Source organism: Ictidomys tridecemlineatus, chromosome 6 (genome assembly GCF_052094955.1).
Source record: "Ictidomys tridecemlineatus isolate mIctTri1 chromosome 6, mIctTri1.hap1, whole genome shotgun sequence".
Lineage (NCBI taxonomy): Eukaryota > Metazoa > Chordata > Mammalia > Rodentia > Sciuridae > Ictidomys > Ictidomys tridecemlineatus.
In genome coordinates, this window is record NC_135482.1 from 71,400,077 (window position 1) to 71,422,313 (window position 22,237).

At 38.6% G+C, this 22,237-nt stretch overlaps 2 protein-coding genes across 16 annotated transcripts in view; one reads left to right on the top strand and one right to left on the bottom strand.

Moving 5' to 3' along the window:
- Window positions 1-18,075, bottom strand: part of Pphln1 (periphilin 1) — a 157,322-nt gene extending 139,247 nt beyond the window's left edge. For 2 of the 5 annotated variants that reach the window (XM_078014862.1, XM_078014861.1), the window contains exon 1: window positions 17,827-18,041. In XM_078014862.1, coding sequence (XP_077870988.1) covers window positions 17,827-17,922 — 96 coding nt within the window. In that variant the 5' untranslated portion in view covers window positions 17,923-18,041. Of the gene's footprint in view, window positions 1-17,826 lie in introns of all 5 variants that reach the window. The other 3 variants (XM_013358489.4, XM_078014867.1, XM_040280796.2) reach the window with 3 other exon arrangements.
- Window positions 18,076-18,110: 35 nt separating this feature from the next.
- Yaf2 (YY1 associated factor 2) overlaps window positions 18,111-22,237 on the top strand; it is a 73,068-nt gene continuing 68,941 nt past the window's right edge. For 5 of the 11 annotated variants that reach the window (XR_002483921.3, XR_005731865.2, XR_005731866.2 and 2 more), the window contains exons 1-3: window positions 18,111-18,377; window positions 18,804-18,929; window positions 20,501-20,880. Coding sequence is in view for 6 of the 11 variants with exons in the window: in XM_005324839.5 (XP_005324896.1) it covers window positions 18,352-18,377; window positions 18,804-18,929; window positions 20,501-20,702 (354 nt within the window). In the remaining 5 variants the exon portion in view is untranslated. Of the gene's footprint in view, window positions 18,378-18,803; window positions 18,930-20,500; window positions 20,886-22,237 lie in introns of those variants that run through there. The other 6 variants (XM_040280797.2, XM_005324836.5, XM_005324839.5 and 3 more) reach the window with 5 other exon arrangements.

Genomic DNA, 22,237 nt, shown 5'->3' on the forward strand with positions numbered 1-22,237 from the left:
ATTTTGAGACATCTTACAAGTTGGAGAGGCTGGTCTTGGACTTGTGATCTTCCTGCATCAACCGTCAAAGTCATTGGAATTAGAGGCATGCACCACTGCACTCAGCAGGCTGCAGTGCTTTTTAAATGACCCTTTGCTGATATTTGTCCCAGGAGTTCCACATCTTATCCCTAATAGCTATGCACTCTGCTTTGTGCCAGAGATGTATACAGTCACTTCTTAAAGCAAAAGTGTCTTTTTTACTTGATACCTCCAGGGCCTTTGTTTCATGGGGTATGAGAAAATGAACAACCCCTTCTCAATTGTAGTTGTAGTTAGCATATGTGTGATAAGAAGGCAGCTAGTTGAAGACAAAGGGAAGAGGAGGCACATCCAGTAGGGAAACTGAGATAGAAAGTATAAGCTGAATGTATCAGAAACTGTTCCTATATAGATGTTCTGTGAAATTGGTTTTTAAAACGTTACAAAATCTGTTTTCCTTTTTTTTAGGGATAAAGATTGGAGGAGGTAGGAAAGAAATCTGAAAATTAAAATGTGTTGTTTATGTATCCATAACATGTTCGCGTGTGTGTGTGTAAAAATGCCTTGCTTGTGAATGCATTTTTGCTATTCACTCCAAAAAGGAAGCCTTTTTCCACCTTGGCAGTTGAATAAACAAACATCTTTGTAAAAAAAAAAAAAAAAAGAAAGTATAAGCATTAGATTTGACTTTGGTCATAATCTCATGTTATAGCAGATTAATCAAATTAAGGAATTTATTGATTTTATGATATAAAAGTCTAAGAATAAGCATTTCAGGGGTGTTATTGTTGAATCTTCCTGAGAAGATCAGGGAAGAATCCTGCTTACTTCCTGTGACATCATTCTTGAACTGTGGCTTTCACAGTACCAAGATTACTTCCCTAATGCCAGCCATCCTGAACAGGACGAAGTGAAAGCAAAAGTGTGTGCATGCTTGAGTCTTCCCCTCTTAACAGTAAAATAATAGCTTTCCTGGAAACTCTGAAATAAACTTCTCTTTATATTTCATTTACATATCAACAGACTACCCCAAGCTTGAAGGGAGGCCTGAAAAGTTAAAGTTGTTTGATATGGGGCCCAATAATGTTTCAAGTAAAATGAGTGTTCTGCTAGGAAAGGAGAGGTAATAGATTTTGCATAGGCAATTAGAGCAAGCACTGGACAATTCACTTATTATAATTTCATGTTTTTCTAAAAAGTACCATGGAGGTTTTACAAAGATGTTAACAACATGGTGAGTTAAAAAAAAAAAAAAAGTATTAAGAGGACTGGGGTTATGGCTCAGTGGTAGAGCACTCGCCTAGCATGTTCAGAGCCCTAGGTTCAATCCTTGGCACCATATAGAAATTAATAAAATGGAGGTATTGTGTCCAACTACAACTAAAAAATAAATATTTTAAAAAAGTATTAGAGGGGGCTGGGGATGTGGCTCAAGTGGTAGCACGCTCACCTGGCATGCGTGCGGCCGGGGTTCAATCCTCAGCACCACATACCAACAAAGATGTTGTGTCCACCGAGAACTAAAAAATAAATATTAAAAATTCTCTCTCTCTATCTCTCTCTCTCCTCTCTCACTCTCTCTTAAAAAAAAGTATTAGAGATAATGCAAAGGAACAAGATTATAAGATAGAGAAGGAAGCAGAGTTCCTTCGCAAAAGTGGCCTTAAGTTTTCTAGCAGGCAATTCAACTTTTTTTTTTTTTTTTAATTGGGGATCAAACCCAGGATTGCTTTACCACTGAGCTACATCCCCCGGCCTTTTTCATATTTTATGAGACAGAATCTTGCTAAATTGCTTAGGGTCTCACTAAGCTGCTAAGTCTGTACTTGAACTTGGGATCTTCCAGAACTTGCCTCTGCCTCACAGGTTGCTGGAATTACGGGCAATGTGCCAACATGCAGGCAATTGAAAAGAGGAAAACAATTTACAGGAAATGCAATGTTCTTGAGAAAAGCGTTTACTTGTGGAGAATGCTCCAAAAGTCACAGTAACAGGAGAAAGTATACTTATTCCTTGATATCTCTGAGGAATTGGTTCCGGGCCCCCCACATTTGTGGATACCCAAATCCATGGATGTTCAGGTCCCTTATACAAAATGTCATGGTATAGGTTGAGCATTCCTAATCCCAAATGCTTGGGACCATAAGTGTTTCAAATTTTGGATGTTTTTTTCAGATTTTAGAATACTTGCAAAACACATAGTGAGGTATCTTGGAGATTGCACCCACCTAAAGATAAAATTCATTTATGTTTCAGATGCACTTTGTAGCCTGAAGGTAGTTTATATAATATTTTTAGTGCACCTGTGTTTTAACTGTGACCTGTCAGGTGTGGAATTCTCCACTTTTGGCATCATATTAATATTCAAAGTTCTAGATTTTGGAACATTTCAGATTTCAAATTTTTAGATTAGAGATACTCAGTTTGTATTTGTGTCTAACCTATGCATATCCTCCTGTATGCTTTTTTTTTTATACTTTGTAGCTCTGCCACTGAGCCATATCCTCAACCCTTTTTATTTCATTTCATTTTGAGATAGGGTCTAACTAAATTGCCCAGGAGGACTTCCAACTTGCAATACTCAGCCTTAGCCTTCAGAGTCACTGGATTTAAAAGGCCTGGCTCCCCAAGTAATTTTGATCTACAAGTGGTTGAATCCAAAGATTTGGTATCTGCAGATAAAGAAGATCAACTGTAATAAGCAGTGTTATGACAGCAATATTTTGAAAGAGAATATAGAATATAAATGTTGATATAGGAGGTAGATCTTGATTTGCAATTATGAAGGTGGTGAAGATGATAGAGATGAATCAAATTTTAGAATTAATTGGCTTTGAGATTCAAAACAACACCAAGGCTAAGACCTCAGATAATGTCAGACCAGATAAGGCTGTCTTTATCACTGTCAAGAATCTTTTATTTTTGCATGGTTCATGGTTCCAGGTCTTCAAGAAAGATCTGGCCATAGCCAGACATGGTGGTACATGCCTATAATTGCAGAGGCTCAATAGGCTAAAGCAGGAGGATTACAAGTTCAAAGCCAGGGATGCAGGGATTTGGCTCAGTGATTAAATGTCCCCTGGCTTCAATCTCTGATACCAAAAAAAGAAAGAAAGAATAAAAGAGGTGCTGGGATTGTGGCTCAGTGGTAGAGCGTTTGCCTAGCATGTGTGAGGCCTTGGGTTCGATCCTCAGCACCAATATAAATAAATAAAATAAAGGTCCAATGACAACTAAAAATTAAAAAAAAAAAAAAAAGAAAGGAAGGAAGGACAGAAGGAAGGTCTGGCCAGATGGGAATGACATGGCTCTAAAATGTTCTTTCACCGAGTGGCTGAAAGGGGAGGATATATTAATTTGAAGAATGTTCATCCTTCAACATTATTTGGGACCCAACATGACTGTCTGTCCAGAAACCAAAGTTTTTGGGTACTTTGTACCACTTCTGTATTTAGTGATGATATAAGTACTATTGCATCTAAGACACCAAGAACTTTTTAAATTTATCTAATTGGTTGTTTTTTAAAAAATATTTTTTAGTTATTGATGGACCTTTATTTTATTTATTTGTATGTAGTGCCAAGAATCGAACCCAGTGCCTCACACATGCTAGGCAAAATCACCCCAAAATCAGTCAAAAATCTCAGCAGGATTTCTTGTAGACAACAACAAGCTGATTCTAGAATTTATTTGTAAAGGAAAAGGAACTAGGATAGCTGAGACAATTTTGAAAAAGGAGTAAGTTGGAAGACACACTATCTGATTTCAACATTTACGATAAATCTACAGTAATCAAGACAGTGTGGTTTTGGCAGAAGGATAGACATAAGATCAATGAAACATGACACTGTCTAGCAGTAAACCCTCCAAAATTGGCCAATTGACTTTGATAATGGTGAAGAGGCAAGTCAACGGAGAAAGAATAGTATTTTCAACAAATTATATGGGAACAAATGAATCCACGCAAAAAACATAAACTCGATCCCTACCTAAAACATCAAATAAAAGTTTGCTTAAAATGTATCATATACTTAAAGGTAAAACCTTAAAACACATAAGAGAAAACCTTTATGACATTGGGTTAAACAGAGTTCTTAAATGTGGCATCAAACCACAGTCCTAAAAAGGAGACGGATTCACTGGACTTAATGAAAATTAAAATTTAGTCTGCCTCCTTTTTTAATATTTATTTTTTAGTTGTAGTTGGACACAATACCCTTATTTCACTTATTTATTTTTATGTGGTGCTGAGGATCAAACCTAGGGTTCCACACATGCAAGGAGAGCACTCTACTACTGAGCCACAACCCCAGTCCTTCCCCCTGTTTTTTAAATCCTACAAAACTGAGGATCAAACCCAGGCAGGGTCTCAAGCTGCCACTGAGTTATACCACCAGCCCTAAATGAATTCTTCTTTGAAAGACCTCAAGGAAAATAAAAAGACAAGCAACTATCTGGGAGAAAAAATTTACAAATTATGTATCTTATAAGGGACTTGTAAATATAACATAATAGAGCTCTTAAGATCAATAATTAAACCCCAGTGGGATATTATTCAGCCATAAAAAGGAATGCAATTTTGATATAAGCTACAACATGGATGAATTTTGAAAACATTGTGTTCAATGAAATGAACCAAATGTAAAAGCCAAACATAAAAGTATTGTATGATTTCACTTATGAGGTGCCTAGAACAGGAAAATTACTGGAGATACAAAGTAGAATAGAGGTTATCAGAGATGGGGGAGAAGGGGTTATTATTTAACAAGTACAGATTGATGGGGATGATGAAAAAGTTGATATGAATAGTTATACAACATTAGAAATATATTTAATGCCACTGAATTATATGCTTACAAATGGGTAAAAAGTTAAATATTATGCATATCTTATCTCCATTTTTAATAACCTCAGTGATAAGAAGACAACCTAATTTTTTTAGGTAAGAAAAAGTTTTGAATAGATATCAAACCAAAGAAGATACACAGATGGCTAATAAGCTCTTGAAAAAATGCTCAACGCAGTTTACCATAAAGAAAATACAAATTAGCTGAGCATGGTGGTGCAAACCTGTAATCCCAGAGACTCAGAAGCCTGAAGCAGAAGGAACACAAGTTTGAGGTCAGTTTCAGTGAGTTAGTGAGATGATCCTGTCTTAAAATAAACAATAAAATGGATTGGGGATGTTTAAAATGATTGTGGTAAATGTTGTAAAATAATTCAATAGAAGGGAGAAAAAAGGGAGGGAAAGAGGGAGAGAGGGAGGGAAGGAAGAGAAAGAAAAACACAAATTAGATATCACAATAAGATACTACTATATATCCATAAGAATGACTATAAAACAAAACAAAACATAAAAAGACTAACAGTACTAAATGTCAGTGACTATTTGGAACATTTGGAACTCTCATACATAGCTGGTAAGAATGCAAAAGGTATAGCTAGTTTGTAAAAAAGTTTTTCTTATAAAACTAAACATAAAATACTATGTGACTCAGCAATCCCACACTAAAGTATTTACACAAGAGCTATGAAACCTTATATTCACCCAAAGCCCTACATACAAATGCTTTAACCATATTCACCAACTCCTGGAAACAACACAGATGTCCTTATACTGGGGAATGGATAATCAGTAGGGTGCATACACATGGTGGAATATGACTCAGCAACAAAGGGGAACAAACTACTGATAGAAGAAACAACATTGAAGAATCACAAGTTCATTATTATAAGTAAAAAAATAATCACAAAGAGGAAAAGGCTACATTCTCTATGATTCCATTTGTATGACATTCTGGAAAAGAGTGGAGAACAGATCAGTAGCTGCCAATGGTTAAAGCTAGGGGAAGACTTGAGCACAAAGCAGCAGCATGAGCAAAGGTTTTTGGGTAGTGGAACTGTTCTATATTTTGACTGTGGTGGTGATTACATGACTGTGTGCATTAGTCAAAATTTATAGAAGAGGGCTAGGGTTGTAGCTCAGTGGTATAGTGCTTGCCTAGCATGGGTGAGGCATTGCGTTCGATCCTTAGCATCACATAAAAATAAACAAATAAAATAAAGGCAATCTGTCCATCTACGACTACAGAATTAAAAAAAAAAATCATAGAAGAGAGCTGGGGATTAGCTCAGTTGGTAGAGTGCTTGCCTCACATACACAAAGCCCTGGGTTCAATCTCCAGCACCACACACACACACACACACACACACAAAAAAAAACCCACACACAAAACAACAACAAAAAAAACCATAGAAGAGTGAATTTTATTATGTTGAATTGGTATATAATTTTTAAAAATCCCATTTGTGATAATGACAGCTGGATTAATATTAATCTTGGAGACTTATTAGGATGACTTGTAAAACAATAAATATATGATGGAGAAATTTATCAAAACAGATGTTTCAGAGGAGATGAAGAGATGTGCTTTTATATACTAATATGCCAGGCATGATAATGTTGTTTTTCACTAAAAAGTGTCTTTCAAATCTGCATTGTAGCTAGGCATGGTGGTGCATGCCTGTAATCCCAGTGGCTTGGGAGACTAAAGCAGAAGGATCCCAAGTTCAAAGTCAACCTCAGCAACTTAGTAAGGCCCTAAGCAATTTAGAGAGAACTTGTCTCAAAAAAAAAAAAAAGGCTGGGGATGTGGTTCAGTGTTTAAGTGACCCTGGGTTCAATCCCTAGTACCAAAAACTAAAAACAAATATATAGTTGATCCCTATATTGCTTCAAAGTTAAACCCAAGTCATAGTACTTTAGATTTACCACTACGTGATATACTAGGAGCCATAATAATTGATGAATGAAGTTTGCCAATAGATCAGTCATTCTTCTATTTGATAATAGTAAAGAGGCAGTGAAAAAATGCCTTGCTATTAAAAATATCATGGAAATTTATTGGGGGTTGGGGAGTATGTGACTCTGGCAGAGGAGCCAAAAGCAAATGTGGAAACTCAAAACCATCAAAGTAAAGCTGCTTATCCTCCTAGCAACTGGCATGACTTCATATACATGAAATCTAACTTGAACATCTTATCAGCTAGAAATGCTTTGATGTCAGTTTGTAATCAAGGACTTCTACATGCTTACCAGAGATTCCCATCTCCACAAATTATTATTATAAAGCTCTTCTATTAAAATAAGACTGGATTGATTATATAAATAATCACATCTTGCATTTGTAAAATATAATAACTCTACAAATAACTTTTAGATACATATGTATTTCCTCGTTTAAACTTAAAATGTGTGCTTGGATTTGTAAAGAGTTTAGATGCTTTCAAACCTATAAAATTTTGTTATTTCAAAGTAATTCAGGAGTTTTACATCAATTTAGTCATAAAAATACATATATTCAGACAGTAGAATGAAGTGAACATAACTTTCCTATGTTTATATATGAATACATGACCAGTATAACTCCACATCATGTACAAGCGCAAGGATGAAAGTTAAATTTCAAGTATGTAAAATATGTCAAAATATACTCTATTATTGTTTATATAGAAAAAGAACAAATAATAAAAAATAAATACATATATTCATAAAGATCACAATTTATTTTTGGTCATTTTCTTCCCCATAACAAGAAATTAAAGGATTTGTTGAGAACTACAGTTTAGTCAGCTGGTACTAACAAAGGTCTTGATTCAAATAGAAAACTAAGATTCCATCTGACTCTGTTTCTCAAAGACCATGTATCATGTAGCTATAATGCTAGAATTTTAGGATTGTATAACTGGACGGGACATGAAAGATTTTTGAGAACAATCTTCTTCAGCTGTTTCTTCTTCCTCTCCCTCTTCTTCTTCTGCTTCATCATCTTTTCTTTCTCATTTGCTTTTGTCTTTTTAATACTGGAGATTGAACTCAGGGTCACTCTACCACTGAACTACATCCCAAACTCTTTAAATAATTTTTTTAAATTTAAATAGGGTCTTACTAAGTTGCCTAGGCTGTCTTCAAACTTCTGATCCTCCTGCCTCAGCATTCCAAGTCATCAAGATTATAGCCATATGCCACCAGGCGTGGAATATAGTTGTTTGTTTTAGTTGCTTGGCAGGGGGAATAGGAGACCCTAGGTAGAAGAATTCTGGTAGTTGGCTACCCCGTGCTGCATTCAGTGGGTTGAGGGGAATGGGCTATCTAATAATTCCACTAAACTTTGGGCTTTCATGACTCAGGGGAACAAACAAACAATGATTTTTTCAAACTGAATGGGCAATCAGGTGAGCAAAGAAGGACTGCTGGCAAAAGTAAATGTTTGTGTAGAACTTACTGTGTATACACCAAGTATTTCATGTATACAAACCCATAATAATTCCAAGAGGCACATACTATTATCATGCCCATTTTCTATGTAGGAAAACTGAGGTACAAGAAGGTTAAGTAACTTGTCCTGTATTATTTAGATAGTAAATTGTGGGATGGAGATTAAGAACTCTATCTGGCTCTAGTCATTCTTCTGAGCTACCTCAGAAAAACCCCTGGCACTTAGAATATTATTTATAAGTGCTGGGCATCGTTTCTGATTACTTTATATATACTAGTTGGTTTAACACTCATAACAATCCTATAAATATGTACTGTTATGAACCCCATTTTGTAGATGTGAAAGCTGAGGCATACATTAAGTAATTGCACAAGGTTACAAAGCTAGTAACTTACAGAGTCAGAATTCCCCCCCATTCTTAGTATTGCATGGAGGAGCTCTCTACCTCTGAAGTTACATCCCCAGCCTTTCCTTTTTTTAATATTTATTTTTTAGTTAAAGGTGGACACAATATTTTTATTTCACATTTATGTGGTGTTGAGGCTCAAACCCAGTGCTTCATGCATGGTAGGTGAGCACTCTACCACTGAGCCACAACCCTAGCCCATCCCCGGCCATTTTTACTTTTTATTGTGAGACAGCATTTCCTTAAATTGCAGAGGCTGACCTCAAACTTGCAATCTTCATGCCTCAGCCACGCAAATCGCAGAAGCATATGCCCCTGCACCTGCTACTAAAGTCAGAATTTTTATCCAGGCAATCTAGTTATAGACAATGCCCTTAACCACTGGATCTTGCTCAAAATTTTATTTATATTAAACTTATTTATCTATTTATGTGTTTATTTATTTAATCTGAGAAATGTTAAGTGATATATAACATGCAAAATTTTACTTGAGCTGGACACAGTGGTATATACCTAAAATCCCAGTGGCTCAGAAGCCTGAGGCAGGAAGATCACAAATTGAAAGCCAGCTCAGCAACTTAGCAAAGCCCTAAGTAACTTAGCGGGACCCTGTCTCAAATTAAAAAAAAAGGGATGGAGATATGGCTTAGTGGTTAAATGCTCCTGGGTTCAATTCCTGGTACAAAAAAAAAAAGTGTGAATTTTTTTTACTTGCATGATAAAAATATGTTTGTTTCTAGAATACAATATAGTAATGAAATGTATTATTTGAATGGCAGTGTGTTTGTTGTAAGAAATTCTTGTAAGAATCACTGGAGTTTTATTTATATTACTGCAAAAACTGATATTAGTTCCATCTTTTTCTTATGAAGATATATCTGACAACAGATTGAAATTTCTCTTTAAATATCACTCTCCAAGATTATATCTCAGAGAAATATTTTCCCTACTGAGAAATTTGATATTGCAGCTGTGTTTGTGCTATTTATTGGCAGAGGGATTTTAGATGCTTACAAATTTTTCATATGTGTTACAGTAGACATTTTTGAATCAAGCATATTCATATAAGAATATTTAAAATATATTTGACCTTACTAGGGGTTCTAAGGGTAGCTACAATACTTACATTTTGTGCTGGAAGCTTATAAAACCACTTAATATATCATTAGGGATAAAATCTTTATAACTAGAGTTTATTAAAATGCTGGGTTTTTTAAAAATAAGAAACACACCACCATTAGCTTTCTTGGATGTGGGATTTGTACATAGAGTTGCTCTCCCTAAACTCTAAAATATCTAAACATGTAGATTTACCAGGACACTCAGAGTTGGTGATACAGTGTAATTGTAGAAAGCCAATAATTTTTCATTTTAAGACCCTCTTTGATTTTTAGGAATATTGAGCTTATAATTTTGGACTTCTCAGCAACTAATCTAACCATACTATATTACATATTCACAAAGACTAAGGTTTTTTTTTCCATTGGGATCCTATAGGTTATACAAGGATAAATATGAAAATCTGATCCCCAGGGCATGTGCTAAACACTTTAAATGGCACTAATACAAGATAATAGAAATAAACTGTAATTAATAAGAAAATGCAGAGATAAAAGTAGGAGTGAGAAAGAATAGGAAACCTAAGGAGAAAATGATGTGTTACATAGAAAAACTATCAAAAATATGGAAAAGATCAATTGAGAAGGCAAGAAGAGTAAAATACAAAAAATTCACATAAAGTAATAAGAATAACATACAAAAATAGACTTTTGATCAAGCTCAGAAGATAAAAGAACATAATTTTAACAAAAGATTTCCAACATGAACATAAAAGTTACTAGTGAGAATGGTGATATTTAATATTCAAATAAGGATGCACATAAATTCACTTTATTACATAAGCAGATATCCTTGCACCAAATAAATTAATAGTGTAGACTTTAGGGCTTTGGAGCAAACCTATGTCTTTTCTACAGAGGGCTCTCTTCAGTTGTTGTTGAAGATAGATCGAATGCAGGCCTAAGGCATAGGTAGGCAAGTGCTCTACCACTGAGCTACCACTGAGCCACATCCCAGCCCCAGATGACTGACTATTCTTTTAAGACAAGCTCACGTCTTCTTATTTGCCCAGTGTAGAGACTGAATGCCTAACCTGGGATATCAATTCAAGTGACCGTAATAACTGAGCTTTGCTTTCTGAATTGGGAATTATCTGAACCAATCCATAAGTTTGCATGTCATGGAAGCAATCTTCCATGGAAAAAAATAGATAAGATCTCGGACATAAGAAGAAATGGAAGGCAAATAATTGCATGAAGGATCCATAAGGAGTGACCTTTCCTCTTCTTCAGTCCATATCTATTGTTTTATAAGGAGTTTTACAACTGATTGATTGAGCATGGGGAAATCCCAGACCTGGTTTACAAATGGTTCTGTACGATATGCTGCCACCAGTCAGAGGTGGTTCCAATGAGAAGGAAAATATTAGAGGAAAATTCTCCCAAGGAGCATAATTCAGAGCAATTTGTCTACTTTGTCTGGACTGAAACATGGTCAGAAGTATGCATCTGCACTAATTCTTGGGTGTTGCTAACATTTGAGCTAGATAGCCAGGCAACCAGAAAGGACAAGATTAAAAAATTGATAGCAGGTGTTCAAAAGAGGTATGTGAATGGATCTTTCAGAATGGGCAACAGAGTGTGAATGTGTTTGTGTCCTATGCAACTACTTACAAAAGGACATCATCTGAAAAGAAATCATTCCGTGATTAATACTCTCTCCCCTAACCCCCAGCAACTGAACCCAGGGACACTATAACACTGAGCTACATTTCCTGCCCTTTTTATACATTTATTTTTATTTTGAGATAGGGTCTTACTTAATTGCTGAGGCTGGCCTAGAACTTGCAATTCTCCTGCCTCCCCAGTTGCTGGGATTAAAGGCATGAGCCACCACACCTAGCATGATTCACTTTCTTAATGTCAGTCAATCACTCTCCCAGTCTCTCTGGTCCTTTCTCAATGGATTCAGGCACTAAGTGGTTGCGTTATTCAGAATAGAGGCTGTGGGCAGACATCCATGAACTGTGATTGAGCTAAAATGATGCTGAAGCCATTAGGCAGGAAAGCCTAGTATCAGAAACTCCTAGCAGCAACCCTGCTGGTTTGAGAATGCCTGGTTCATGTGGCTTCCTACCTAACTCCATCACAAGTTCAGTACAGCACTAGAGATGGGGCGACCTACTGCAGTCATACAGCCTCTTAGAGATGGGTGTGGCTTGCCAAAATGCCAATCAACCTGTTTACTGCAAGTCCCCTGCAACACCTAGAAGCAAGTACCAAGACTCCTCCTGCTGAAACTTTACCCCTGACTTTGATGTAGTTCCCCTTAAATAAAGAATCTGGGGCCCTTTTTCAGTTGTTCAGTTCCAGATCCTGTCAGGACTGGAATACTTATCAGGCACTCTCCTTTTTATCTAATTTCTGCCTCTGTCTTCTTACTAATTATTTCAGACTTTTTACTTCCCAGACAGCTCACACCTCCTGAGCAGAAACCTACCCTGGTGAGGTGCTGGTTACCCGACAATAAGAGGCTTTGCATGGGCTAAATCTAATACGATCTTCTAACACTGAACACTGAGCCTCCTATTTGGTGCCCTTCCTTGAAGGATACAAGCCAGCCATCTTGTGATTGGTTGATTACATTGAAATATTTCTATCTTGGAAGGAATTTCATTAGAACGAATACAGATTCTGGATATGGATTTTCCTTCCCTGCCTATAATGCTTCTGCTGGCACCACCACTCATGGACTCATAAAATGCCTTTATTCATTTTCATCTTATTCTGCCCAACATTGCTTCTGATTAATGAATTAATTTCACATCAAAAGAAATGTAGCGGGCTGTGGTTGTGGCTCAGTGGTAGATTGCTTGCTTAGTATGTGTGAGGCACTGGGTTAGATTCTCAGCACTGCATATAAATAAATAAAGGTCCATTGACAGCTTAAAAAAAAACCAATAGCTATAATAAAAGAAAGGAAGGAAGGAAGGAAGGAAGGAAGGAAGGAAGGAAGGAAAGAAGGAAGGAAGGAAGGAAGCAAGCAAGCAATGGCCTCATGCCCAGAAAATTCACAAGTCATACCATATACTCCATCTACCAGAATTACCTGGCCTAAAAGAACAGTGGAATGGTTTACTGAGGATACAGTTGATTTGGAGAAAACATCCTGAAACAAAGTGTGATGCTGTTTTACAAGATGTAGTGTATGTTTTCGATCAAAGGCCAATATGTGGTGCCGTCTTTGCCATGGGCAGAATAAATACAGAAATCAAGAGATGGAAAAGGGAGGGAGTGACTCTTCTCACTATTATACCTACTTATAGAATTTTTGCTTTCCATACCTTCAACATTGAACTCTACTGAGATTTTGATTCTCCAGGATGAGATGCTTCCATGAGTTTTCAACAACAAGATTCTATTGGATTGGAAGCTGGTCCCCCCCCCCCACTCTGTATTGGGAATTGAACTCAGGAGCACTTTACTACTGAGTTTACATCCCCAGTCCTTTTTACTTTTTTAAAATTTGAAGTAGGGTCTTGCTAATTTGCTGAGGCAACCCTTGAACATACCATCCTTCTTCCTTAGCCTCCTAAATTGCAGGGTTTATAGCCATGCACCACCATGTCCAACAATTTTGGAAAATAAAACAGTTACTTGGATATTTAGTGCTCCGTATACTACTGAACCAACAGGTAAATAAGGGAGTTGCTTTATTGGATGAGGTGGTTGAACCTGACAACCAAGATGAAATTAGAGGTGGCTCACACCTGTAATCTCAGTGACTTAGGAGGCTGATGCAGAAGGACATCAGGTTCAAAGCTAGCTTCAGCAATTTAGTTAGGCCCTAAGCACTTAGAGAGGCCCTGTTTAAAAAAAAAAAATTAAAAAGGGCTGGGAATATGGCTCATTGATTAAGTACCCCTAGGTTTAATTTCTTTTTTTTTTTTTAAAGAGAGAGTGAGAGAGGAGAGAGAGAGAGAAATTTTTAATATTTATTTTTTAGTTCTCGGCGGACACAACATCTTTTGTTGGTATGTGGTGCTGAGGATCGAACCCGGGTCGCACGCATGCCAGGCAAGCGCGCTACCGCTTGAGCCACATCCCCAGCCCCTCTAGGTTTAATTTCTAATACAAAAATAAAAAAGGTAAAATTGGCTTGCTGATATCCTGCGAGGGTAAAAATGATTATGTCTTTTGCCCAAAGGGTTCCTGAAAGCACCTCCTAGTACTTCAATGACGAGTAGTAAAAATTAAGAGAACTTTATCAACTAAAGCAAGTCAGGACCACTGAGCATTCAAACTCTTCAGGAATGAAGGTCTGGGTCATCTCACCAGGTAAAGAACTCAGTCTAGTTAAGTGCTTGACTAAATGAAAAGAAAACATGGACTAGCTGGTGGGGAAAAGTTTTACATATCAACTATAGTCCCATGATAAGTTACAGAAAGGAGGACTGCAGCAGCTACATACATTTTCTTCATCAGTTTTTATGTATGTGCATGTACAAGTATTTGTAAATATGAACTCTTTTCTTCTTCGTCTTTTTCCTTTTATTACTTAATATAAGTTCTGTTAGAGGTTACCTTGAAAATTTAGTCCTTAGGTAAGAGAAAACAAGATAATACTGTAGCTGAATTTAAAAAGTAATTAAAATAGTGTAGAGATGGATGGTGTGGTTGCTTCCAGAGATGGGTTGAATGACAATTGGGAGGTAGTGTCTCCTTACTTTGGTGAGTAGGTGAAAATGCCTTTATCCATAGGATGGTTGCATATAGAGGGAAAGGTAGAGAGTTCATGTTCCATAGAAGTGCAAATACATGTAGAAAAGTTTGTGGGGATGCTGAGTAGTCAAAGAAAGTCATCTCTGCCCCAAGCCCAGCCTCTACTCTACACTCCACTTGGTATGGTAAAAGCTAGTGCTCTACTTTATGAGTTTGTTCCTTCTTACTCTGCCAGTAGCAGGTGTCAGAAGTAGACAGTAAAGTTGGAGAAAAAAGGGTCTATGCTTCTTTGCTATCTGCTTCTTTTTGGCTTTCAGTCCTTTTCCTGTTCCTTAGAGCATCCCCACAGCACAGCAATTCTTTCTTTGGCAGAAGCTGCTTTCTTTTGCAGTTTGCAGTTTTCCCCATACTTGCAATACAGGCTTTATATGACACTATCTGAGATACCACCACCAGTGCTCCTTCTTTATAGGTGTGGGGTAAAGTCTGGGGTTTTTTTTTGGGGGGGGGATGGGTAACCAGGGATAGAACTCAGAAGCACTCGACCACTGAGCCACATCCCCAGCCTTTTTTGTATTTTATTTAAAGTCAGGGTCTCATTGAGTTGCTTAGTGCCTCACTGTTGCTGAGGCTGGCTTTGAACTTGAAATGCTTCTGCCTTAGACTCCCGAGCCGCTGAGATTACAGGCATACACCACTGCACTTGGCTAAAGTCTTGAAACAGTCTCCCAACTTTCTGTTCAAGGTAACTTTCAGTGATGTCCGCTTCACACTACTTTCTGGATTTAAGCAAGGCAGATAAGAGCCAATTATGTAAATAAGAAACTATCTTGAAGCTAGGGTTGGGTTGTTTTGTAGTAGAGAGGCAAAGCAAAAGGAATGCAAACCTGGTTTGTGATGTTGTTAATTAAGGCCAGACCCTGGGGTGAAATAGAGACCTATTAGAAAGGAGTAGACTGTAGGGAGAGAGGGAGTTAAGAGTAAAGAAGGTACATGGGCTGGGAGCAAACTTTAGAATAAAAGAGTCTTAGTGTAGTGAAAAAAAATCAAGAGACTGATAAACTACCATAGTATCTTAGTGTGTTTTCTTGTGAGTTTTTTCTTATGCTTTTTATATACTTTAGTCTATCTTGTATATTCAAATGCACACTCTGCTTTTCACAACAGAAGCATTGTCTTTATTACAAATTCTTCATTAGTGTGTGTGTGTGTGTGTGTGTGTGTGTGTGTGTCTGAGGACTATCAATATTGTTTTTAATGACTGCTTAAAATACAAATTTTTGTTAGATCATAATTCTTGTACTTGTAATTATTCCCCTTGTGATGAGCATGCAGGTTATTTTCAATGTTTCTTAAAATAACTGCAATGACTGTTTCTATGAAGAAGCTTTATATGACTTCTGGTTGAATCCTTAGGATTTATTACCAAAGTGGAACTACTGTGTCAATGAACATTTTTTGGACATTTTAAACCTTAATCTTTTAAATCTTAATTCTTCCTTAAATTCTTATAGATCCACAATCTTTTAATTCAAAAAGCACTGAAAATTGAAAGCATTTTTATATTTTACCTGACCCATAATCATTTAGCAGCAAATCCTAAGTAGAAATAATGTGAGGAAACTTATGGGCTTTAATTTTCCTATTTAGTGTGAATATTTACATTTTCTCTGAAATATTTAATGTGTCAATTATTGGGCACGAACTCAGAACCCACTCAAAGTGTTATGATAATGATGTAGCATTTGTTCTACCTTTTGAAAGTCCCAAAATGTCTTACCAAATATATCTAGCTCTAAGAGTTTCAGATGAGAATTGTGAATGTCACAGGAATGTGCTAGATATGTTAATTAAAAAAATTTGTTGATATTTGAACTTTTTATATTGATATTATAGGCTGGACTGTAATATAATTTCTCCAAATTCATATATTGAATCCTTGCCCTCAGTACCTCAGAATCTAACTATATTTGGAGACAGGGTCTTTAAAGAAGTAATTCAATTAAAATGAGGTCATTAAGGTGATCCTAATCCAATGACTGTTGTCTTCATAAGAAGAGATCAGGACACAGACATGCACATAAGGGAGATTATATGAAGACAGAGGGTCTCTCCCAGCCAGGGAGAGAGGCTTCAGAAGAAAACAACCCGGCTGATACCTTGATTGTAGCCTCTAGAACTGTGAGAAAATAAATTTCTTGTTATTTAAACCACCCAGTCTACAGTGCTTTGTTATGGCATTCAAGAAAAGTCACTTAACCCTGGCCCTAAGTTCTTTGTCTTTAAAATGAAGGGTTAGACTACTTGATAACATTCAGTAGGACTCTAAGCCCTTTAAAATGTGCATTTATGTAAGATATACAAAGTGACACACAGTGCTCCAAAAATGTTATTTTATCAGTAAGCACACAACCACCCCCAGTAGATGAAAAAGTCAAAAATTACAGAAACTAAGCAAACTTTCCAAGATCTATCAGGGAACGGAAGAAACAAGGCTAAGAACATGGGACTTCTGGTTGTACTATTTCCTTTTCAGTTTAGCTACCAATTTTACTTTATAGGAATGTGAACTTGATGTAAACACAGAGAGATTGATGGCAATGGAACAGGCAGAAGAGGGATATGTTTTATGAAGAAGTAAGCCATATGCAGGAAGGAGGTAGATGAGATTCATCTAGTCATTTGTCAGGAGGCAGCTTGTCTAATAGCGAGGTAAGTAAAATGCATGTAAGGATTTTGAGCACCAGGCTGAGGAGTTTGGGAGCCCTTAGTTCTTGATTACAGTGGTGGCATAATGTTAACTGCATTTTAGTTTTAATCTGGTTGTGGATTAGTGAATGCATTGGGGAGTTTGAACTCGAGCTTCTGAGGCCAGTTAAATAGTCGTTATGAGTCTAGTACAAAATGAAGGCCTCTAGCATGTTGAGGTAATGGGAGCCAGGAGGAAGGTATTCTTTCCGTTGTCAACTCACAGCGTTCAGGGCATATGTAAACTCATTTTAAAGGATTATGAACACTCATTTTCTTTTAAAAGACCAGTGAGGCCAAAAAAGAAAAAAAAAAACGCTTTTGGGATTAAAACAGGGTTAAGCGCCTGGCTTTGTCATTTTCTAATTACGTAACCTAGGGAAAGTCACCTAATCTCTCTTGAGCTTCGGTTTTGTTTCTTCTAAATTAAAGATGACAATCCCTACTTGATGCAACACTCGTGGGCATAAAAGCAGACAGCTTTTGAAAGCATTTGGCAATGGCGCTCAATGTGGGTTTTCCCTTCCTTCAGGTGTCCTTGAGTCAGGTCCTGAGTATCCAAAGGCGGCTGAGGTCAGGCAAGCGTTTCTACCTGGAGATCCAGCGCGGTCACTCCTGTCCCGAGCTGGGATGGCCTCCAAACGCCAGCCTCGCCTCCTACCAAGCTTCGCGCTGGATGACAGAGCATCCCCAATCACTCTCGGGACAGACGCTTCGCCCGCACAAGGGCGCTGGAGCACGCGGCAGCCCGGCCAGCGTGGGTGCGAGGGGAAGCCAGGAACTGGGCAGCAAGGGCTGCAGCGCCCGAGGCCGCAGCGGCCACCCCCGCACGGTCCGCCCACTCGCCCGCTAACTCGCCGCGGGTGCTGGGCCGCGCTGGCCGCGTTTGAAGTCTCCGGCGCGGCCGCTGGTTGGCCGGCGTGGGTCACGTGAGCCGGGCAGGAGTTTCCCCGACAGCTGGAGGCTGCGTGGGATCCGGCGGCTCCCGAGCTTGGCGGTGCGGCCTTCCCCGCCCCCCTTCTTTTCCCCCGCCCGCTTCCGTCCGGCTTATTATCCTCCGTATTGACAAACAGAGCGGCCGCAGCGGCGACTCTGGGCGTGCGTTAGTAGCCGAGCGATGGGAGACAAGAAGAGCCCCACCAGGTAACAGCGCGTGGGCCCCGGGGCCCGGAATTGCAGGCGGCGGGGCCTTCGCGCGGGGCTCCAGGCGGCCACTTCGCTCGCCGCCCGGGCACCGGGGCGAGAACGGGGGCGGCGCGGCTGCTGCGCGAGCACTGCCGCGTGAGGGGCCGGCGTCGGCCGCCCCACAATGGAGCCGCGATGGCGGCGGCAGCGGCCCTAGCGGCAGCCCCCGGTGTCAGAGCGGTGGCGGCCGCGGCGAGTGCGGCGGGGCTCGAGCCCTCCCCTTTCCTGGTTCCCTCCCCCTCCAAGACGGAGCACTGCGCGCCGGGGACCTGCGGGGCGGGGGTCGCAGAATTGGGGCGGGGGGCGGGGGCGGCCGGGGCTCGGGCGCCGGGCGCGGCCTGCTGATGACCCCGCGCTGCGTCGTGTCCGGGTTGTGTCCTGCAGGCCGAAGCGGCAGCCGAAGCCGTCCTCGGATGAGGGTTACTGGGACTGTAGCGTCTGCACCTTCCGGAACAGCGCCGAGGCCTTCAAGTGCATGATGTGCGATGTGCGGAAGGGCACCTCCACCCGGTGAGTCCCGGGCCTGCCCCGCCGGTCGCCGGGGTCGCGGCGCACCGGACGCCCCTGCGGCTGCGGGCCCCTCCCGTGACACTCGCAGACCCGTCGGGAGCGGGCGAGACGGAGGTGGTGGCCGCGATAGGAGTCGGGTCACATCGATCGCGACCCACGCGATGGTTTGCGGCGAGGGGTAATTGAAGAGGCTGTAACGTTTTTTTCTTTTTTCTTTTTTTTTTTTTTTGCTGCCAAGAGAAAATAAATTATTTAGGGAGGCATTAGTTCCTGCGATTTAATTCGTATCGCTGGGTATAATGTCTCCTCCCCACTCCCGGCATAAAAATGTTGACTGCATTGTTGTGTTAGTGTGCGGGGATCAAGAAGACTGAAATCCTCTTTAGGAGCAAAGGATGTAATTTAATTTTGATCCTCATAAAAAAGTATCTTATTGTAGAATACATAATAGATTAAACCGCTTTTTAAAAACGTGTATGTGTGGAAGAGTCAGACCAAGGTTTTGTTTGGTGTGCTATTCCAGTTCTCTAATATTTTCTAAATAAGTATTTGGAGGTAAACCCAGTCACAGGAACACATTTTTACGCTAAGTATCCAAATATCTTTAGTTTGATTAAATAGCAGCCTGTTTAAAAAACAAGATAAAATGATATCCGCCTATTTTCAGTCTTAGTTTATGGTTTGTAAGCTTATAGTATTATAACTCTGTCTTTTAAAAAGCCACTTAAATGAATTAAGTGGATAAAGAAAGTCATCCAGGAAATTCAAAGTCAGGCGTTCTTGATAATGCCAGCACTTAGTTAAAAGAGTTCTTGGCCTTTAGAGGAAGGTGGCCTTTGAATTAATTCATTGTAATCCTGTGATTTATAGCTTAACATTTAGATAAGGTACTTATTTTGATATTTCAAAGTCTATTAGAATCTTAAATTCTCACCGTAAGCACATTAAGTTTACTGTTACTTTTAAAATAGAGGGTCTTTGTAATTTTGACATTATAAATATTCAGTAAAAGTTAGATTTCTAAAAAGAAGATATCCTATTGGTTTAAACACTTTATTAAATTTTTAAAACATAGGACCAGAAGTCTCAAATTTTAAAGATTTTCTATGTGAAACGACCTGCTTTTGACATGGTTGTCTTTTTGTAAATCTTAGACTTTTGTACATGAATTTTCATTTGAATTGGATAAAATATTTTGAACATCTTTCAGGATCATTATTAAAAAGCAAACTTTTAAACATTTGCTAAATTCAAGGGAAAATGAGAGAACATTCTAAAAGAAAAAAAGTTACCTCCTTGCTATTTTTGGACCCGTGTTTTAAGTATTTTGAAAAGAAGAGCATCATTATGTTATATGAGGTGGGATTTGGTTAAGAGTGTACTCATATGTCTTTATTAGTGCTTTGTATTTTAAAAAATTCTAAAGAAGCACCATTTAGGAAATTTCTTTTTTGGCGGCAGGAACTTTAAATCTTAATCTCTGTATTGTTGCTTTTTGTTGTTCCCTCTCTATTTTCTTGTAGCAATTAGAAAAATACTGAAACTAGAAGAGCCTATATGTTTATTTGCAGGGACAGCAAGGAAGGGGGGAAGCTGTTGTCCTACTCCACAGCCAGTCTTGGGGTTAGAGGAACCCTGAGAAATAGAGTAGGTGGTGGCAGCTCAGAAGAGAAGAAACAGGCCGAATACCTGGCACCTGGAAGAAGAAGGATTATAGTGCACAGGGGAGTTGGCCCAGGACAGAGAAGTGGGCCTACTTTTAAAGAGGCTTGAGGCCCACATGGGAGCCCCTGACATTTTTTTTACCAGTACATCTGAGCTCTTGTAGATCCCATTTTTAGTGGTGGAAACATTACTTGAGGAGCACTCAGAGAAGCATTGTCATTTGGATTGAAACTGAAGAGGCTCTGGGCAACCCACCAGAAGTCTAAGGGACACTCTGTTCCTAAAAGTAAGTGTTCTGCACTGTGACACCCTCTAAGCTTCTTCCTTCCTCTCTGAATTGTCTCTTTTCTTTTGACTTTGGCCCTGAGAAACCTAAGAGCTCTCATTTCTCTGTTATCTGTTACTTTCCTACTGTTGTTTCTGAAATTAAGAGTGGAATCCATGTTTGGGTAGAACAATGGAACAGGGCATTGTTAATAAGGCAGATAGTGATTACACTGCAAAATACTTCCCTCCCCAGTAATGTTAGGAAGACAGGAATAAAGGACTGCAGAACACTATTGAGAAGCGAAAGTTTCAGTAGTTGAAAGAAGTAATTCTCCATAGCTGACATGATCATTAGCTGTGAGGTGATTTTAAGGATAAGGTTGTGGAGAGCCAGAGCTGGGCCTGGATAGCTGTACAGCAGAAGGATGCAGTTTGCTGAAGACTTGTTTATGTGACAAACAGCCAGGATTTGAATCCTTTGGGTCAGACTGACCTCTGAACTAATTCTCAATTGCCAAATGTGAGGCCAAGTCTAAGTCATCCTAGACATTTGAAACATTTTTTTTTCCTTTTAAACCTTCAGAAAAGATCCAGTCCATGATCTCTCTTTAAAGTCTTTACTGACATAAAATATATATTTTTTTTCTTTAAAGAATACCTAGTTCAAATGCTTCACATTCCAACAGAAGACCATTTCCTTTGCCTATATCCTAGGGAGGTCATGTCAAGCTGCAGAATGAAGTTACATTCATAGCATGTCTGTCAGAATAAAATATGATTTGACATAGTTTCAATTCCTCAAATGTATTCTCAATTATATTCTTTTAAGTTGATGCCATTTCTGTGATTGAATTTCAATTTTGTATTTGGTGGCCTTTATTTAAATTTGATTAATCTCTTTTAAATCTAGAACCTAAATGACCTGAAATTTTCTACATTGTCCTTTTGTGAGAAACAGTAATAAATGTCAAACTGATAGGGAATATTAAAAAGAAAAAGCTACAGTAACAGATTATCATCAAAAGTGCTGCACAGTCTTCAGAATCTGAAGTTCTTTTTAAGGCAATAAGTGTTCCAAATATAAATATAAGAAAGTATAAAATTAAGAGCCATTTTGAATTATCAGAGAAAATGAAGTATTTAGTGTAGTCTGTGTGAAGGTAGAAATGGATATATAACAATTAAAACTGGTATCTTATTGTGTCTGCATTAAGGAATAGAAAATTATTGCTTACTTCACAGAACAAATATTTAGAAGTTAAAATGATAGAGTTGTTTGTTTTGGTTCTGCACTGTGATCTAAATGCAAACCTATAAAATAAAACCTAGTCTATAACAGGTTTTTAAGTATAACAGGTAGTGTTATATTTTCTCAG